The 17,118-nt window shown below is 39.4% G+C and overlaps 1 protein-coding gene across 2 annotated transcripts; it reads right to left on the reverse strand.

The window, feature by feature from the left end:
* Window positions 1-521: 521 nt before the first annotated feature.
* aipl1 (aryl hydrocarbon receptor interacting protein-like 1) lies at window positions 522-15,248 on the reverse strand. Of its 2 annotated transcripts, none has more exons than XM_042218134.1 (6): window positions 14,906-15,248; window positions 3,994-4,173; window positions 2,319-2,507; window positions 1,691-1,867; window positions 1,449-1,590; window positions 522-1,064 (listed from the first exon to the last, which is right to left on the reverse strand). In XM_042218134.1, exons 2-6 carry the CDS (start codon window positions 4,093-4,095, stop codon window positions 865-867), a joined length of 810 nt encoding a protein of 269 aa, XP_042074068.1. In that variant the 5' UTR covers window positions 4,096-4,173; window positions 14,906-15,248; the 3' UTR covers window positions 522-864. The 2 variants fall into 2 exon arrangements, with proteins under 2 accessions (XP_042074068.1, XP_005915987.1); XM_005915925.2 differs by lacking the exon at window positions 14,906-15,248 and adding an exon at window positions 6,437-6,775.
* Between the last annotated feature and the right edge of the window lie 1,870 nt (window positions 15,249-17,118).

Here is a 17,118-nt window from a genome sequence, read left to right on the forward strand (position 1 = left end):
AACAGGACGACTTGATAATATTTAAAATTTTCCACAATATTCACACAACTCAGGTCATTGCCTCTTAGTTAAATTACTGGCACATTCATAATGAGCATCTGGTCCCGAATCGAGTCATTTAATGGAAAAATAAGTTCGATGAGTCAACAACGTCGCAAACCGGAACAGTAGTTTTAAAAATATTTTAATTTGTGGAAAATAAATGTACTCCCTTTCTTTGTGGCCTTTAAAAACTAAGATAACCACAACCGTGTCTCCATAGTATAGAGCAAATGCCAAGTTATTATAACCAGCAAATGGTTGGAATATAAATGACAGGAAAATGGTTAAAAAACAACCAGGTTAGTCCAAAGGTCACAAATTATAACCAAAGTTTTTCCGTTTTGCTGGAAGATGTCTCTTCCTTCCCAGGCTTTGTGCTAAATGGCTTCTGGCTTCAGGGATATACAGTTTGGTCCACAAGGTTTTGTAATTTTGTACACCAACACAATGGAGTTTAAATCAAATAATCAAGATATGACTAAAGTACAGACTTTCAGACTTTAATCTGACTTATAGCATTTGGGTACATATTTTGGCCATGCCTAACAATGGAGTCAAAATACAAACAAATATTAATTACAATTTAATCATAATGCACATCCACAACATATAAACCACAATAAGTCAGGTTTTAACAGTGAAAAGTTCTTCGTTTCATTTTTACACACGTTGTCAGCTATAATTTGGAGTTTGATACAACCTTGCAGTTTATAAGATGGATCATTTTATCAGATACTCTCATGTAGGTGAGTATCCTGTGCAGAGGTTTGATATTTAACAGCTGAATTCTTCTTTAGTCAATCAGCTCTCAGTCTCATCAGGTCAAAACATGCCTTTGTATTTGAGCTTGTCTTCTTCGTTCTTCTCTTCCATACGCATGTTAAGTATGGCCAGTTCCTTCTTAACAGCCTTTTTCATGCCCGGGTTCAGGTCCAGCACCCTGCTGAAATCCTGCCGGGCCTCCGCCTCGTTCCACACCTCCACGTGGGCCTTCCCTCGCAGGTAGTAGGCCTTAACTATGCCTGCAGGACAAATATAAGCTTGTTTGTTTATGCATTTGCAAGCAGGCAGTCATGCGATAGAAATATGCAGCTCTGCAGTGAGAGAAGACATAACTGACATAACCGTTTAGGTCTATGAATGATAAAAACACGCACAGGCACCAGGATCAGACTTTAACGGGACTATGCAACCTGCAATTACAAGCGTCATAAAAAAATTCACACGCTCATTCTCACAGTATGAAAACATGCCCGGCATATAAAAAAGCCTGAATAAACTGTAAACCATGTGACAGTCTTTCACAACTGGCTGGAAAGTGTGATAATACTCTTGGCAGAGAATTCTCCCCCTGCTTTAAGATCCCTCGCTTGCTCGAGTTAAAAAGCTTGTGATGAGTGACAAACCTGGGTGCTGATTGATAATGTCGGTTGTGTGCTCAATGACCTCGTAGTACTCCTCCATGCGGAGCAAACATTGGCAGTAGTTAAGTGTTAAAGTGTTGGCCATCTTCTCCAGCTTCATCCATGGGACATCCCATGCTTTCTCCTGATAAGGGAGGAAGAGGTTCAAAGTCATGCCTATAATAATGAAAATCAGTGCTTTGTAAAGGAATTTCTGCCTTGGATCAATTTTTTCAAGTATTAACCTTGGTCTGAACATTTTTAATGCAGATGATGGCCTCCTTGTATTTCTGTGTGGCTTCTTGGTAACGTCCCTGTTTGTAGAGTTTGTTTCCCTGGCCGTGCAGCACAGGAACGGCCTTCAGCCTCTCCTCATCACTCAGAGCCCACGTCTCCCTGTCGTACTCGCTGGGCTGCTGCACCTGTCAGCCACACATGCACATACACGGACTTCAGTGTTCCATCAATTATACTACAGAGCCGGGATGTCAAACATAAGGCCTGAGGGCCAAAATAGACCTGGCAAAGGCTCCAATCCCGGCTACCAGAACTTGTTCCCTAATTTTAAATATTTATTTCTCACAACTCACAAGAGTCATACTGACAGATTTCTTTCATTTACTACAGCAGTGTTTCTTTGTTATGCAGAAAAACTGAGATATACTTTGAAATCTTTTTCTAATACTCAGACATCTCAGGGATTAAGTGTGAAATGAAACTTCTTTATACTGACAGCCCATTTATGATTAAAGTGTACAGTGAGTTTGACATCCCCGTCTAGATATGCTAAACCCCTTTAATGCAAATATATTCCTAATTTAAAAAGCATTTATTTGGTAGGCGAGCTTGCAGGTTGTCTTTCTTCTTTCTCACCTTGAGCAGCTCCAGGACGAAGTAGAGCGGCTTCGGTTCCTTCATCAGCTCATCCAGGTCTTCATAGCCAAGGCTGTGGTAGGCAAACATGTTGGCCATGCCGCATGTATGGATGTGCCAGTCGACTGGGTCTTTGCCCTCAGCAATGCGTCGCATGCTTTTGGACACCAGTGGATAGACACCAGTGTGCTGGAAAGGAGGATCACAAGGTGATACAAGACTTAAAGTGACTGAGGTGGATCACAAAACAGTCCATGACTTTTAGTCTGTGCCTCATGAGTTTGGTGTCTTTGAAATGGCTGTCTGTTAAATATTTATATGTTTTATGGCGATATGGCATCACTCAGCAACTAAAAAAAACACTGTTATCGTGCTGACTGAACATTGCTCATTCATTACATAATTTACACCAAATGAACAGGTTTAAAGATGCTTAGAAGCTGAACTGTGATCACACTGATATTAATTGTGACACTATTAATTCTGCTCTAATAATCCAGCACAGAGATATAATTTTATTGCTTGAAAAGTAACAGGACAACCCTTTGCAACATTCCATACATATTACTTTTAATTGTTTCCCGATTGATCTGTCCAGGGTGTGCCCCGCCTCTCGCCCTGTGGTAGCTGGGATGAGCTCCAGGATGTTTGCCTATTTAATGTGTGTTTCTGTTTTAAATCTTGCCTGTTTTAAGCTGACACGTAAACACAAAGAATTTCATTATGTGACTGCATAATTACAATAAAGAATCTTGAAGCTTTGCACTAAACATTTTACATTGAGTTACTCAGCATTCCCTGGAGCTTGTTTTCTTAACAAGTTATGTTTGCCCTCTGCTGGGTGAAGAGTGGCAGCGCACGACACAGCCAGTGGAGCAGGCTATGTCGTGCAGACGTGTTGTTCGGAGTGAATAAAAGCTCTAAGCCCCATCAAATCTAATCAGAGTGGAGGGGAGTCAGTAGTGCTGATTCAGCAGGAGTCAGAGCCGATTAGGGAAAAGTGAGGCTGCTGCGGATTAATGACAGTATGCCTCGATCCATCTGTCTCTTACACACACACACACACACACACACACACACACACACACACACACACACACACACACACACACACACACACGCTAGCATAAAAAGTTAAAAAGTTATGGATTACATAACATGTGACAACATATTCTGAGGTAGCATGTCTATATTATAAAGCCTGTTGCAGGGATCGATCTGTTTATCTGTTAGTTTTTATCTGTCTTTGTTTATCTGTATGAGATGACAATTATTCATAAAAACAATAATATATTCAGTGAATTAAAAGTAAAACTTTAGCCGGTACCCGACTTGTTATTATTGCTGCATGAATGTTTGTTTAAAACCACAAAATGATGATTTAGTTTTTCTTCTAACCCAAAAGTTATGAAGGCTTGTGTGTCCCATATATACCTTAACCTTCAACCTCTATATCTGGAACACATCTCATCCTGTGTTATTTTGTTTCCTTGTTATTTAAAGCATTGTTTATAACTCACACATCTGCAGCATGATGTCATTCTGTCTGCACGGACACACTTTTCAGACTAAGTTTGGATCAACAGGATGTAATCCACTTTGAGTTAGACGAGTGAGAAAATTAGGGAGCGTGCAATCAAATAAATACAAAACCAAAGCTTTTATTAGCACTTACAACGGTGTCACACCAGAACTCCGCCACTTCACCGATCCTCATAGAGGACAACAGGGTCTCCCAGATGTCCAGCTTAAACATGTTGCCAATCACTATCTCCATGGGTGTTCCAACCGCTTTGCTGTCATCTATCACCGTGCGCTCGTCGTCACACAGCTGCGTGCGGAAGTGGAAGGTCACCTGGATAAATAGTAAGGAGAAAAAGGCCCATGCTGTGTGAATCTGCTACATACAGTAGAGTCGCCTGTTATTTTTTAATATTTGCTAGGAAAATAGGAAATAGTTAAGTGTTTTATTGAAAATGTAATGGAAAAACACAATATAGAAGGTTTGTACAAAAATGAAACCACTGTCAATCAAATGCTTTCCTGATGGTGCTGCATGATGGATCAAAATCTGCCTGAACTCATCTGCATTCATAATTTCACCAATTTTAACAAGACCCCCAACACCCTTAAACCACTAAAGAGCCTCTGTGTTCTCCTGAGCTGAACCAAAAATGTCAAATTTGAATTCATCACTCCATCAAACCTGTTGGACCTGATTTTCAGTCCAGTTCTTGTGCAGTTTTGCACCCCTCAGCCTTTTCCCCACCTCTTTCCCTTCTATAAGAATAGCTTATTAACAGCCACCCTTCCACTGATTTCAGATGAGGCTTCAGATTTTCTCCTATTCTTAAAGACTGTTTATGTTATCCGGTGTCTTTAAAGTCTTTCAGGGACACATTGTATACCACGAGGAAATATACCAAGTTTTCAGCTAACAGCTCTTTGGCAATCACCTGTTGGTGCAAAAATAAAATTTTATGTCTGTCAAACTGTGTTATCTTTGGCATTTTCCATAGATTCAACAAAAGAAATGGGAACAAATCAATTGCTTTTGCATCCGGCTGCTGGTAAAAAAGTGCCTAAAGACACAATTTAAAATAGTCTCTTTGCTACGTTGACTGTTGTGTGTAGCCACAACACTGGTTGATCTCTTGACTTAGGTGCCTTTTAATATGATGAGGACTGGGCTGAAAATGTAAAAGCAGCCGATGTCCAAAGGAACAGTTTTAAAAGAGCTTCAGAAAGCCTCAAGACCACTTTAAAAATGACAAAAAAGTCTGACTCCTTGGAAGCAAAAGATAAAGAAATTAAGGTTGACTCAAGATTTTTACACAGTACTCTACAGAATGGACAAACTGGAGAAAATGATGGCAGTACCTCCCCAAACAGGTTAGTTTACATAACATAGTGATAGCATGAGTGTAAATACCAGAAGAATAAAGTGGAAGAGGAAGTGCAAACGTATTCAAACCTCAGTGATGGGAAAAGATATTATGGTGAAATATGGGTCTGAATAACAGTGAAATTTGAGCATCTCAGCAAAAATGTTACGTCACGAGCTTCACACAGCTCAGTTACTCAACAAAGGAGACAGACAGGAGGAAGGTCACACATGCCAAGGTTGCCTGGTTCTGTAATATCCAAGGAATGGAAACCTAAAAGAACTGTGTGCAAGCTGTAGTAACAAAGAAAAAACAGTTCTTTAATGCGCAGCACCAGTACAATTCATCAATGAGTTCATAACCCTTGTGAAAGGCTTCAGTGGCACATGAGAAACGAGTAGTAAACATTATTAGGAAAACACAAGAACAGGGTATGAGACAGTCAGTTAGCCTCGATCAGTAGTGACACATAATGTAACTGAGATAAGGAGAACTTCATACGTCTTTAACGTCCAAGCCATTTTTTCAAATTCAGTTCTCATTTGAAGAATGTTCTTATAATTTATATTGTCATAAAATAAAATTAAAATCTCATTAAAATGTTATAAACCGCTACATCTTCTATCGACTTCTACTGGCAATAACTTGGGAACTACAGTAACTTGAGCATGCTCATCCCTCTTTGCCCCTCCTGCGGCAAATTATTAAATAATAAGCACACAGTATGGAGATAAAATCCACAAATATTTAAAAAGCTAAATATATGAACTTCTGTACTCTGTTGTTCAACTTTCTGAACTGTGTTCCTTTATTGTTAATTCTGTGTATATTAAAATACTACTTCAAGGAAGTGCAACACACAGTTAGCTCCTGAGCTCATTGTGCAGACAGTCATTCTGTTCCTTTGTAATTAAAAAAAGGTACATCTGCTCTGCTTAAAATCAAAATTAGCCACAGACAACTGTGTTATAACAGAGTCGCTGCCTTCCTTCTTCTGCATGGTCTTGTGATGCTGATGACACTATGATAATTAAGTGCACATATTAAAACTGCAGTTTTAGTATGAGTTATATTTCTCGCTTTGTGAGTTATAGTTTTAATTTAACCTATCACACGAAAAATGGTCAAATACGATTAATTTTGGGCTCCGGAGACAATATGAAGTCAAATGTTTTTTTATGCCTATCCGTGGTAGAATAATCCAAAAGTTTAAATGAAGTTGGCCTACAGTACCTTCACTCCTGTGACAAACTTTGGAATGTCTCCACTCCCTCCATGCAGGATGGTTTTCTTAATTCCTTCTGATCCCAGCAGGAGTGCGTCTTTCATATCCGACATCTTTACCTCACCTTAAATTACAAAGCATATATCTCACACAGAGGTTTGTGTCTGTGTTGTGATGGGTACAATATATGTAAAAGCTTGTTGATGATTTGGCGGTATCGATTGTGGTGGATTAGTTTAGGCAGAGATAATGAGATTAGAAACTTCTCCTCCTCTCCTTATGTCCCATCATCCCTCTGTAGCACTCATCCCCAGCACTTTCTCTAAACACCAAGAGGACGATAACAAATGAAATAACAATCCAGGACTAGATTTATTTGGGATGGATTTAAGTTTCTTTAGATTTAATGTCAACATTTGCCTGGATGAAAAGTCCTAATGTGCGTGTTTAATTGTGTGTTTGTGCTAGAGATAAAACATGAAAAGAAAACTCTGTACAGGTCTACAAGAGCAAAACTGGAATGGTTTCCATTCCAGAGGAAATTTCCAGGATTTATGTGGATGTGGTGATCCAAACAATGCAGAGAATACTGAGAAATGGTGGAGCAGACAATTACTCTATGGACTCCTTGACCTTGTCTATGAAACATCTGTCTCCCATCTGTGCAGTGCCTGTGTGCATGTGTGCGGGTGTGTTATCCAAGTGCCCCGTACTGTTTGCTAACAAAGTCTGCAAGCAGTTTGAGGGGGCAATTATTCCCAAGCATTACCCAGTGTTAATGTCTTATTCCATACTAATGGCACAAATAGAAAACCCAATAACTGCACCTTGGCAACGCTCACAATTGTGTAACTTTATAGGCTTGTGTTTCCTCTGTGCAACAACATGGAAAAGTTAGTGTTTCGCATTGAATTATCAAGCGAAACAGCTGTCTAATCTCTGTTCAAATAAGACCTCTATATCCCTGGAAAATGCTGCAACCTTCTATCAGGTTTGCCTTTCCCCCCCCACTGATGTGACAAACAGGATTGGGCAATAGTTCGGTATGTACTTGGCAGCTGCTCAAGGTAAAGGCAGAGTTCACCCCCTCTTGTGGAAGAGCTGGGCAGTGCAGCAGGAGTTTGCCTGCTTCTAGATCGTATTGCCTCTGATTCGAAAGTAAAGCTCTTAGAGGGAATTGCGTGTAAAGCTGGCCTTTACAAACAAACTATTTACACAGTCTTGTGGCACAGAGGTGCTTATGTTAACTAAAACCTTCACAAACACATTTAAATGCCAGTTACAAAAAAAAAAAAAAAAAAATTTCTCCTTCTTCTACATTCTCCCTGCCCTGTCTTCTCTCCTTTTCGAAAGTGAAATGCTGAAAATGCAACATGGGTACATGGCAGAGTGCCTCCCTCGGATGGCAGATTTGTGTTGCTATAGTTACAGCCTTTTGCATCATCATATCTCTGAGTTTAGAGGAACAATCTATCGCTGGAGTCCTATAATTACTCATAAACCTGATAGCATGTCCCAAGAAAGGTTTCAGATTTAAAGCCATGTGTATCACCATTTCTGGTCATTTCTTAAACTGTTAGCAGTCGGACGTACCGCCCACGGGACATTGGATGGTTTAGGGGACTAATAGGACTGCTAAGGGGTTAAATAAAAAAAACAAACAAAAAACAACAACAACAAAAAACATCTGACCTGCTGGAGAGGTAATACTATCACAGCAGTTTCTGTTATAACCGCTTTGTGTCAGAGTGACTCATATTTCTTGCGTCACAACGCCTACACCTTGTTCTATTGCTCTGCCTATGGTCCATTTGTGTGTGTGTGTGTGCGTGCAAGCACGTCAGAATTTTCTGCATGTACATTGTAGCGTGGGAAATTGAATGCGCCACTTTGATGAACCACATGCTTGCATAGCTTTGAGAATGGGTTCATCTACAAGTAGTCCTGCCAACAGGCAGCACAACCCAGTCTCTGCCATATTTGGATTCTTCTGGAAACTAATTGGTGATGCAGTAGTTCCACCTTAAGTAAGTAATACTCTATTTCTGGAAAGCACAGTCATGGATTTCCTGGGGTGGAGCTGTTCACTTTGTAAAAAGCCTTTCATTCATATACATAACACACGTGGGAGGACTTCCTCCATGACGCACACTATATACGCACATAGAATAATGTTTATGGATGTGTACACCATTTGTGCTTCTGCTGCTGCTGGGAACAAAGCACAAAGAGTAAACAGGAGACAGGCGAGCGATAGCTCGATTACCCTTTCTTTCTCTTTGAGATTGACACTTAGAGCTCATCAGGCAGATGCAAAAGGAGGAGGAACAGACACTGAGGGGAGGTTTGGAGCCAGCACACAAGAGCAGGAGACATCAAACACATGCATGCACATACACATATGTTTTATAGAATGGTCACTTTGAAAGTGCACCAAAGTGCTGAAACACAGAACAAAAAGAAAGGGTTTAAATAAAAAATAAAACACAAAGTGAGTAAAAATAAAACCAAATGACACCCAGTGTAAGGAAGTGTAAGGAAGCAAATATGGGGGACATGAGGGCTTGTTTGTATGTGCCAATTAACAGCCATGCCTCTGGGTTTTGGATCTAGTTAAAGTTGACTATGTAAGCAATGACACCTGGACAACTGTTACAAAAAATGAAGTCGAGATGAAACTGAGGAATGGATTACCATCTGAAAGTCTCTGAAGCTCAGAAATGGCTTTACTTTTGCAGGTAGCTGAAAAAAGCTAACTTTAATGAGAGCATTTATGTATTTATTTACGTGCTTATTTAAAAAAATATAAATCCTCAAAAGGCAGAGATTGTGGAGGTTAGGAGTTCCAGTCACAATGATTAACAAAATTATGTGTTAACATCATGGGCCACAACAACCAACTTTGATCCTAAGTGGGCTGGAACGAACTATGTGATTACATAAAACGTTCTCTTAGTTCATTGCTCACATCGTACTGTAATTATGAAATATAACGTTTTTCTTAATTCACAGAAAATGTAATTGTTTATCTATTACTTTGGTGTAGTATGAATGGCAATGGCAGGGTTGGTCTTTATCAATAGAAAAAGCTTTAAAACTGTGAAAACGCAGGTAAAAATCTATGCAGTTGTTCACATTTTCCAAAGGTGTCCAGTGGGCTGGATTGGAGTCTTTGCCAGGCCAATTTTGGCCCCCAGGCTGTAAATTTGACACCCCTGCTTTACACAGTCCACTGAGGCCCTTGGAGGAGTCATGGATTTACGTTTCAGTAGCTGGTAAATCAGTGAGTCATCTGCATAACAATGAAACAATGATATGCATGCTGGGTCAAGGATGGACCGTGATAAAAAATAAATCTTTAAGTAAACTGACCTACTTTACAAATTTAATAGTAATTTTAATGTCAGACATCCTCGTTTACCTGATAAGTGCTTTCACTTTTGAAACAATGGTTTGATTTTGCCACCAAAAGATTGTCTCATTTTACTGAAACCTATCATCCTCCCATTTTCTCCTGCTTACCCAATTCAGGATGGTGGTCTTGGGGGGGCTGGAGACTATCCTAGCTGCCATGGGTTGAGAGGTGAGGCACAGCCTAGACAGGTTGTCAGTCTGTCGGAGGGCTAACACAGAGACACAGACAACCACTGAGGCTCACATTCACACCCATGGTCAATACAGCTGGAGAACGCACAGGGAGAAGGTAGAATGGCCTCTGCTGGCCTTTGACACAGCAGACATGAAGCATTAGAAGTTATTTAGTCAGGTGTATTTTCACCTCGGAGACAGTTCAGTATTCAGTTATTTTAATTCTGTTATATTATATTACTGAAGGAGTTATCTGAAGGAAATATCTGAGACTTCTTGAAAAAAATATATTTAAAAATATTTTGCTATGCTTTAAGATTTAACGACATACAGCAAAAGCAGCCATACACTGTATGCATGCAAAACTTGTACTTTTCGGTGAAGGATCGAAATAGTTCTCCCACTGCTGACAATACAGAGCGGGTTCATGGGACTGCGTCACAGACCGTCTATCGCTTCTGTGTTTATGCATGTGCACATCTCTCAGGTTTAGGAGAAGTGACAGAATCGATGGTTACGTGGCGAATCACAGCCTCCCTGGTCACTTCCACAGAAATGCTTCCTCGAATCACCAGAGAAAAACTGATCGAGTGTAAACCTCTCTGCAAAGCACATGCAAGCGTCCCGTTCAGCCCAGAGTCAGTAACCTCAACTGGAAGTCTTGATCATACACAAATGCGAAGGCTCATGCACACTAGTGTTTTGAGGTTTGATCTGCTTTGACTTTGAAAGGAAAACTTTCAACCTACCCTTTTTCCTACTTAGTTGAATAGATGAACGTTTTTTTATTATTTCATTTTTTCTTTTGGAAAGCTAATTGCATAAGAGATGTCTTACATTTAGAATAGGTTAGAGAACCTCAACCTTTTTGTTTAGATTAATGATAATTTGAGACCAGCCAAATACTTATGTAAAGAATGACTTTGTTCAGGCCAGTGCATTGGCCAACCCCAGCAAAAACAATGATTAAGAGGAGGAGAGAGGAGAATACATCTGTCCATACAGTGTAAGTCAATGTGTTGCCTGAACAGGTAAAGAGGCAAATGTCTGAATAACTGATGGAATAATAGTGTTTGCACCACAATCCACAATAACAACTTAGGTCAAAAGCACATAATAATAATGGATTGCATTTATATAGCGCTTTTCTAGGCACCCAAAGCGCTTTACAATGCCACTATTCATTCACTCTCACACACTGGTGGAGGTAAGCTACAGTTGTAGCCACAGCTGCCCTGGGGCAGACTGACAGAAGCGAGGCTGCCATATCGTGCCATCGGCCCCTCTGGCCAACACCAGTAGGCAAGTAGGGTAAAGCGTCTTGCCCAAGGACACAACGACCAGGACAGAGAGCCCGGGGATCAAACCGGCGACCTTCCGGTTACAGATGCGATTCCCAACCCCCTGAGCCACAATCGCCCATATGTTGCATTAGATCATCCAAATATGTGGTGCAAAAAGTTAGCATAAAAAAATAGGGGCAATTATGTGCTTTAATACCCTTTTAGGTTCCTACCATTTGCAGCCTTTTTAGTGCCTTTGCTTTGTGCTACCAGATGATGGTGCACGTGAATCTACAATGGTACATTTTAGTCTGTGTAAGGTTACTAATCACTCAAGTGCTACTTAAGCAGAATAAATGTGCGGGCTTTCTTGTGTGTGAATTCAAAACTGCTGTTAAAAATAATGGCATATTTCCTTAGATTAGAACTGTTAAGATTCCCAATGCATCGCTCATATTTCCTCTAAAGATTTCAAAAGGATAAGCAAGATGGCAGCAGTTCAACCAAGCCAGTCAAATCCTTCAGCCACAAGGGATTTCATATTTGGATCTCATATTGAATGTGTTTTTAAAACTGCGTGTACACTATATTTACTAAATGGAGGAAAGCTGTGGACAAAAATGACATTCATAGATTACAGATGACTGTGGAATTCAAGCAATCATGTTCAGGACTAAAGCTGTGGATAAATTGCTTCCAGTCCTTACTTCCATATATTTTTCCACATATTTCTAAACTCAAAGTTTTTTAAAAGGATTGTCACAAATCTAAAAAGACTGTGTAACTTCCAACTAGCCTTACAAAATGTAGCTTTGAGTCAATAAGAAGGGGAAACAAAAACAAAACAAAAGCCAAAAGTAATATTTGTTTTTCTATATTTAACGAATAAGGAAATTATATGAGAGATACGTTTTTGTCTCTTGTTTAAATCCACTCATGGAGCAGAAGATTCTTGTGACTGTGGCGTCTTGTCATGCAGAGAAGACAAAATCAGAGGTGACTGCTTTCTAAACCACTGAGACAGAGGACTTTTGGCCCTGCAGTACCTTTTCCGACCAACAGGAGGACTTCTAGGTTGCTGGCTGTGTGTGTGTTTGCATGTGTGTACATTTTGTGCAGTAGCTGTCTTGACTTGCAAATTTCTCAGGAACAGCCTGCACTGGAGTCTTGTGAAGTCATGCAGCGGGTAACGAGAGGCGAGAAGTTTATAGAATATCACATTTGCTGAGATTCGTGAGGTGCACACATCAGTACCTGCACTTTGATGACACCTCAGTTTACATGGAGGAAATTAAATACACAGTGCTCACTAACTGATTATTTCCTCACACGAGCTATATTTTGTACATAAATATGTGTATTGTTTTGCTCTGATATTCACGGCTCCATCCTAATCTCTGCTCTCGTCAGTGCAGCTGGACTTCGGCCCTGCAGCTCTTCCCAGCCTCAGCTCCCCCTGAGAGGGCCCCTGCTGTCCTGCTTGCTGCCTGGCCCCGACCTTTAGCTACATACCAGAACACATAGCAGCCAGGACAAAGGGCAAATGCACATGACACATAAATACACTCTTACAGTACATGCAGGCTCTCGCTTTCTTCTATAATGCAAAGGTGACTATGTGGCACAGGAAATATTGGATATCAGAGTCTGTGATTAGAATCTGTGATAAAAATAAACACACACATATATAATAAATAATACATGCAATTTAATTCCATCCCTTTATCTATCCATCCTCGTCTGCTGATCTAATTCACCAATGAGGGGGAGGGGGCCTGGTGCCCATCCCAGCTGCCATGTGGGTACAAGGCCAGGTACACCCTTGGGCAGGCAACATGTCTACCACAGGCCTAACACATAGAGACAGACACCTTTCACGCGCACATTAATACCTGTGGCCAATTTATAATCACTAGTAAACCAAAGATTGATGTCTTTGGACTGTGGGAGGAAGCTGGAGTACCCGGAGAAGTCCCCAAGTTAAAAGCACTTTCAAAATGCCACATGCACTACCTGTCAATCCAGGGCCTTAGTCAGACACTAAGACTTAATAATTTGGTATTTCTGTGTTTTTCATTGTTTTTTGGGCATTTTGTCCACACGTTTAATATGTTTTAAGCCACTAAAGGCACTAGAGCTTTTGTAGAAAGCTTTTACGTGTGGATACGGAAAACAAATATTTTGCCTTGCAACATCAGAGGTGTCCTGTGTTATTGTTCATAGGCTTTAGGGTTGCCAACTTTTTAACTATCAAATACAGGACACTCTGGCGTGCCAGTGGCACAGTGTACAACCAGCTGGGCATAGTGTAAATATGCACTGTATGTTCATATTCTTATAATAAAAATGCAGCAATGTGTTGGGATTCAGTTTAATCAATACCTCATCTAAAAGAAAGAAAACTACAGTAAATGATAACTGAAATCACATGGGCATTTCCTTTGTAAAATAAGCAAATACTGTAAATATGGGCTTCAATTACCCAGTTTATTAACCTACACAGACCAAACAGCCCCTTATTTTTACGACTCGCATATTGCTCCTAACATCTTTTGCATCTACTTTATTGTGTAATATGTTATTAGATTATACTTGATGGCTTGGGCCCCAGGAAGACTATTGTGGAAGCTAATGGGGTTCTTTATATATAAATAAACAAATAAATAAATAAATCTGGTGAGCGTAACGTCAAAAAGAGCAGGTAATGGTCAATATACGGGACATTTAAGGATGTCCCGTATAAAACGGGACAGTTGGCAACCCTAATAGGCTTCAAACTGACCTGCCTTTCTAAGGCTTGAGTTGTATTACTAGCTGCTGCTTTGGCATGCTATGGATTGCACATGACACTGTTTTTCCCTTTTTCAGTTTGTGTGTACATAGCCTAGAAGGGTACTGAACTAAATATAGAAGAAAGTATGGAACAGCTGCCATTTTGTTTTTAGCTTACGCCAGTGCTTCCAGTCTTCCATAGTGGCATATGCTAGTCTAACCACAGTGTTGGGAAGATTACTTTTAAATTGCATTTCACTGCAGATTACAGAATACATGGCCCAAAATGTAGTTTGTAACTTATTCCATGAAGTTACTCAATGTTGAGTAATGTATTCTGAATACTTTGGATTACTTGATATATTGTCATGCTTTTTACAACTGCATCAATGTACTATTGCTGTGTGATTTATTACTATTACTGAAGGTTACTCACCACCGAGCTAACATTGTTAGCTGAAGGTAACATAGACTGCAGACTTTTAGACTTGATGGATAGCATCAACAATCTGCTAGCTGCAAATAATCATGTGCAGTTCTGAAAGCAATACCAGCTAGATTTTAAAATCTTAATAAAAATGAGTAACAGTTTGTTGCAGTGATCTCGTATAGAAAACTATTTCTGTATCAGTAATATTTTCTTTATGTCTACTTTCAGAACTGCACATGATTATTTGTAGCTAGCAGCTTGTAATGCAGCCTTCAGTAATAGTAATAAATAACACAGCAATAGTACATTGAAGATACTGAAGTGGCACATAACCCAGGTAGCTACCACTAAAACAAGGTAGTTGCAGTAGGCTAATGTTAGTTTTTTAAAAAGAAGTTACTTACAGATGTTTCTTTATGTTGCAGTCTTTTGACACTGAGAGCAGCTTGGTTGCTGGCAAACAGAGTGTGCGTTGGACGATCAGATCAGATTTCGCCCATCCCTTTCTTCTTTAAATGTGAAGTAGTGTTGGAATTTCCAAGTAAGAAATGCATTCCTGCATTGCACTGCTGGCTCTGTTGTGCTGGCTTTGAGTCCATTGTGTAACTGACGCCACCAACATTAACAGGGTGCTTACATTAGAGCCACTGCTTTTTGTTTTGTTTTGTTTGGGTTTCCAGCAATATGTGGAATTACTAAAATTAGAGAGGAGATAGCCTAACATGAAACAGCAAAAGACCACCGCGTAATCCACTTATTTCAACAAAGTAATTGTATTCTAATTATCACCCATTTAAGTGGTAATACATAACGCTGGTACGTTTCTCCCCAACTCTGTCTAGCCACTATAACTGTAAGCATTGTGGGATATCCTCTAACCTGGATGACAAGAGTGTTAGAATTGTACACCATAAAAAAAGACTAGGACTACTTTTACTTTTACCCCTGTCCCTGCTGCGGGCCTGGTTGGAGACAACGATTGGACACAACAGTGATTCAGAATTGCCCTTGAGGGACAAAGTGATATTACCAGATGATGTGAACCTATGCTAGCTGATTAGCATGCTAAATCTGGTAAATATCAGTACAACAAACCCCTAGGCATATTGAAAATTATCTATTAGTTATGTTTTTGATGTTTAAATATAAAAGTTTGACCCTTTTCCCCAGTAAACAAAGAATTTATACTTCTATGCAAAATCTATGCCACAGGTAGGTCATAACAGCAAACCCTTCACGTAGGCTACGTCATAGTTGCTCCATAGATTCACTGCAGAAATATAAATTAAGTGTAAATACATTTGACCTTTTCCTTATTATTTACGTTTAAGTGATTCTTTGCAGAGCATGTTAAAACTGACAATGATTTGGAAGAATTGTGGGATTGAGATAGAACTATAGCAAAAAAATTAAATTAATGCATCAAAGGCTCTTTTAATCTAATTTCCTATCTCCCTTCATCTTAATTAGTTATCTCAAAAGTCCTCAAAAAACACTGGACCCTGCAGTTTCTTTTGACACAACTTGATTATTTCTACTAGCACATGGAATTTTTAAGCTCCAGTCATAGGATTTCCATTAATTAACCAAAGTGTCTTAGTGCAAACCCAGATTCTGCCACTGGGTTATTTCTTCCTTTCTTTACAAAGCTCCTCCAAAGTCAGCAAAGACCTTACACAACTGAATAGGCTACTCTTTTCTGACTAGTAACTTTAACATTCAACTCAGTGGAGTTTTAATTTAAGAACAAAGCAGATTAAATGAGCCCTGTTATGAAATCCTATAATGAACATATCCTTGAGATTATTGCTTGGTAAAATGAAGTTTAAGCATCATCTTTAAACTTAAATGAGCTTTAAAATACTCATTTATCTATTATTATTTATAATGGTTTTACTGAAAGTTTGTAATTCAAGTGGGTAACTTGTAGATCACACATCTGTACCTTTAACAACTCATAATAACTCATGATTGTAAATTGTCAAAGGTAACTGGCAGTACAGTTTTGATGAGACAAACACAAAGACATGGAAAATCCTCTTGTGCCATGCTGCGAGCTAATAGAGCTAATTGACCCGACAGATCTATACAGACCTAATCCTATTGCTTACTTTCAACAACAGCTTATTCGACTATTAAGATAAGCCACGCAGATCGCTTTCTCTACCTGCATGACATACAAAATGGAAAAAGAATCCCCTACACAGAGACATATAAGAGAAAAATACAGTAATTACAGGATGTTTCTTGTGACAGAACAAAAGAACAAACAGGTCAGAACATTAAAAATCTTGTCCATACCATATATGTGTGAAGTGCGTCAGCAAAATTGGAGTTCTGGCTTCGCCTGTTGCTACAGTAACATGGCAACAAACCCTGATTTCACTGACTGTTTTTCATTTAAGAGCACGCAAGGGCAGAAACATTAAAGGCAATAAAACACATTTTTTAATTTAACAACAAAATTCTTTGCTACAAACAGAGTTCTCCAAATGAGGAACATGCTAGATGCATGATGTTACTTTCCTACTTTTTCACTTATGGTACAAACATTTTTTATGCTATTAACGGCTACAAACAAATACAAAACAACAGATAATTTGTTTTCTACAGAAAA

The sequence above is a fragment of the Haplochromis burtoni genome, unplaced genomic scaffold (genome assembly GCF_018398535.1).
Source record: "Haplochromis burtoni strain Fernald_Lab_line unplaced genomic scaffold, NCSU_Asbu1 Contig_15, whole genome shotgun sequence".
In the NCBI taxonomy this organism is placed as follows: domain Eukaryota; kingdom Metazoa; phylum Chordata; class Actinopteri; order Cichliformes; family Cichlidae; genus Haplochromis; species Haplochromis burtoni.

Excerpts from the sequence above, each read along its gene's own strand:
- aipl1 (XM_005915925.2), bottom strand. The coding sequence starts at position 6,541 with ATGTCGGATATGAAAGACGCACTCCTGCTGGGATCAGAAGGAATTAAG. Across the intron at positions 4,174-6,436 it reads AGTTTGTCACAGGAGTGAAG|GTGACCTTCCACTTCCGCAC; the intron begins GTACTGTAGGCC and ends CTATTTATCCAG. Across the intron at positions 1,065-1,448 it reads CATTATCAATCAGCACCCAG|GCATAGTTAAGGCCTACTAC; the intron begins GTTTGTCACTCA and ends TTTGTCCTGCAG.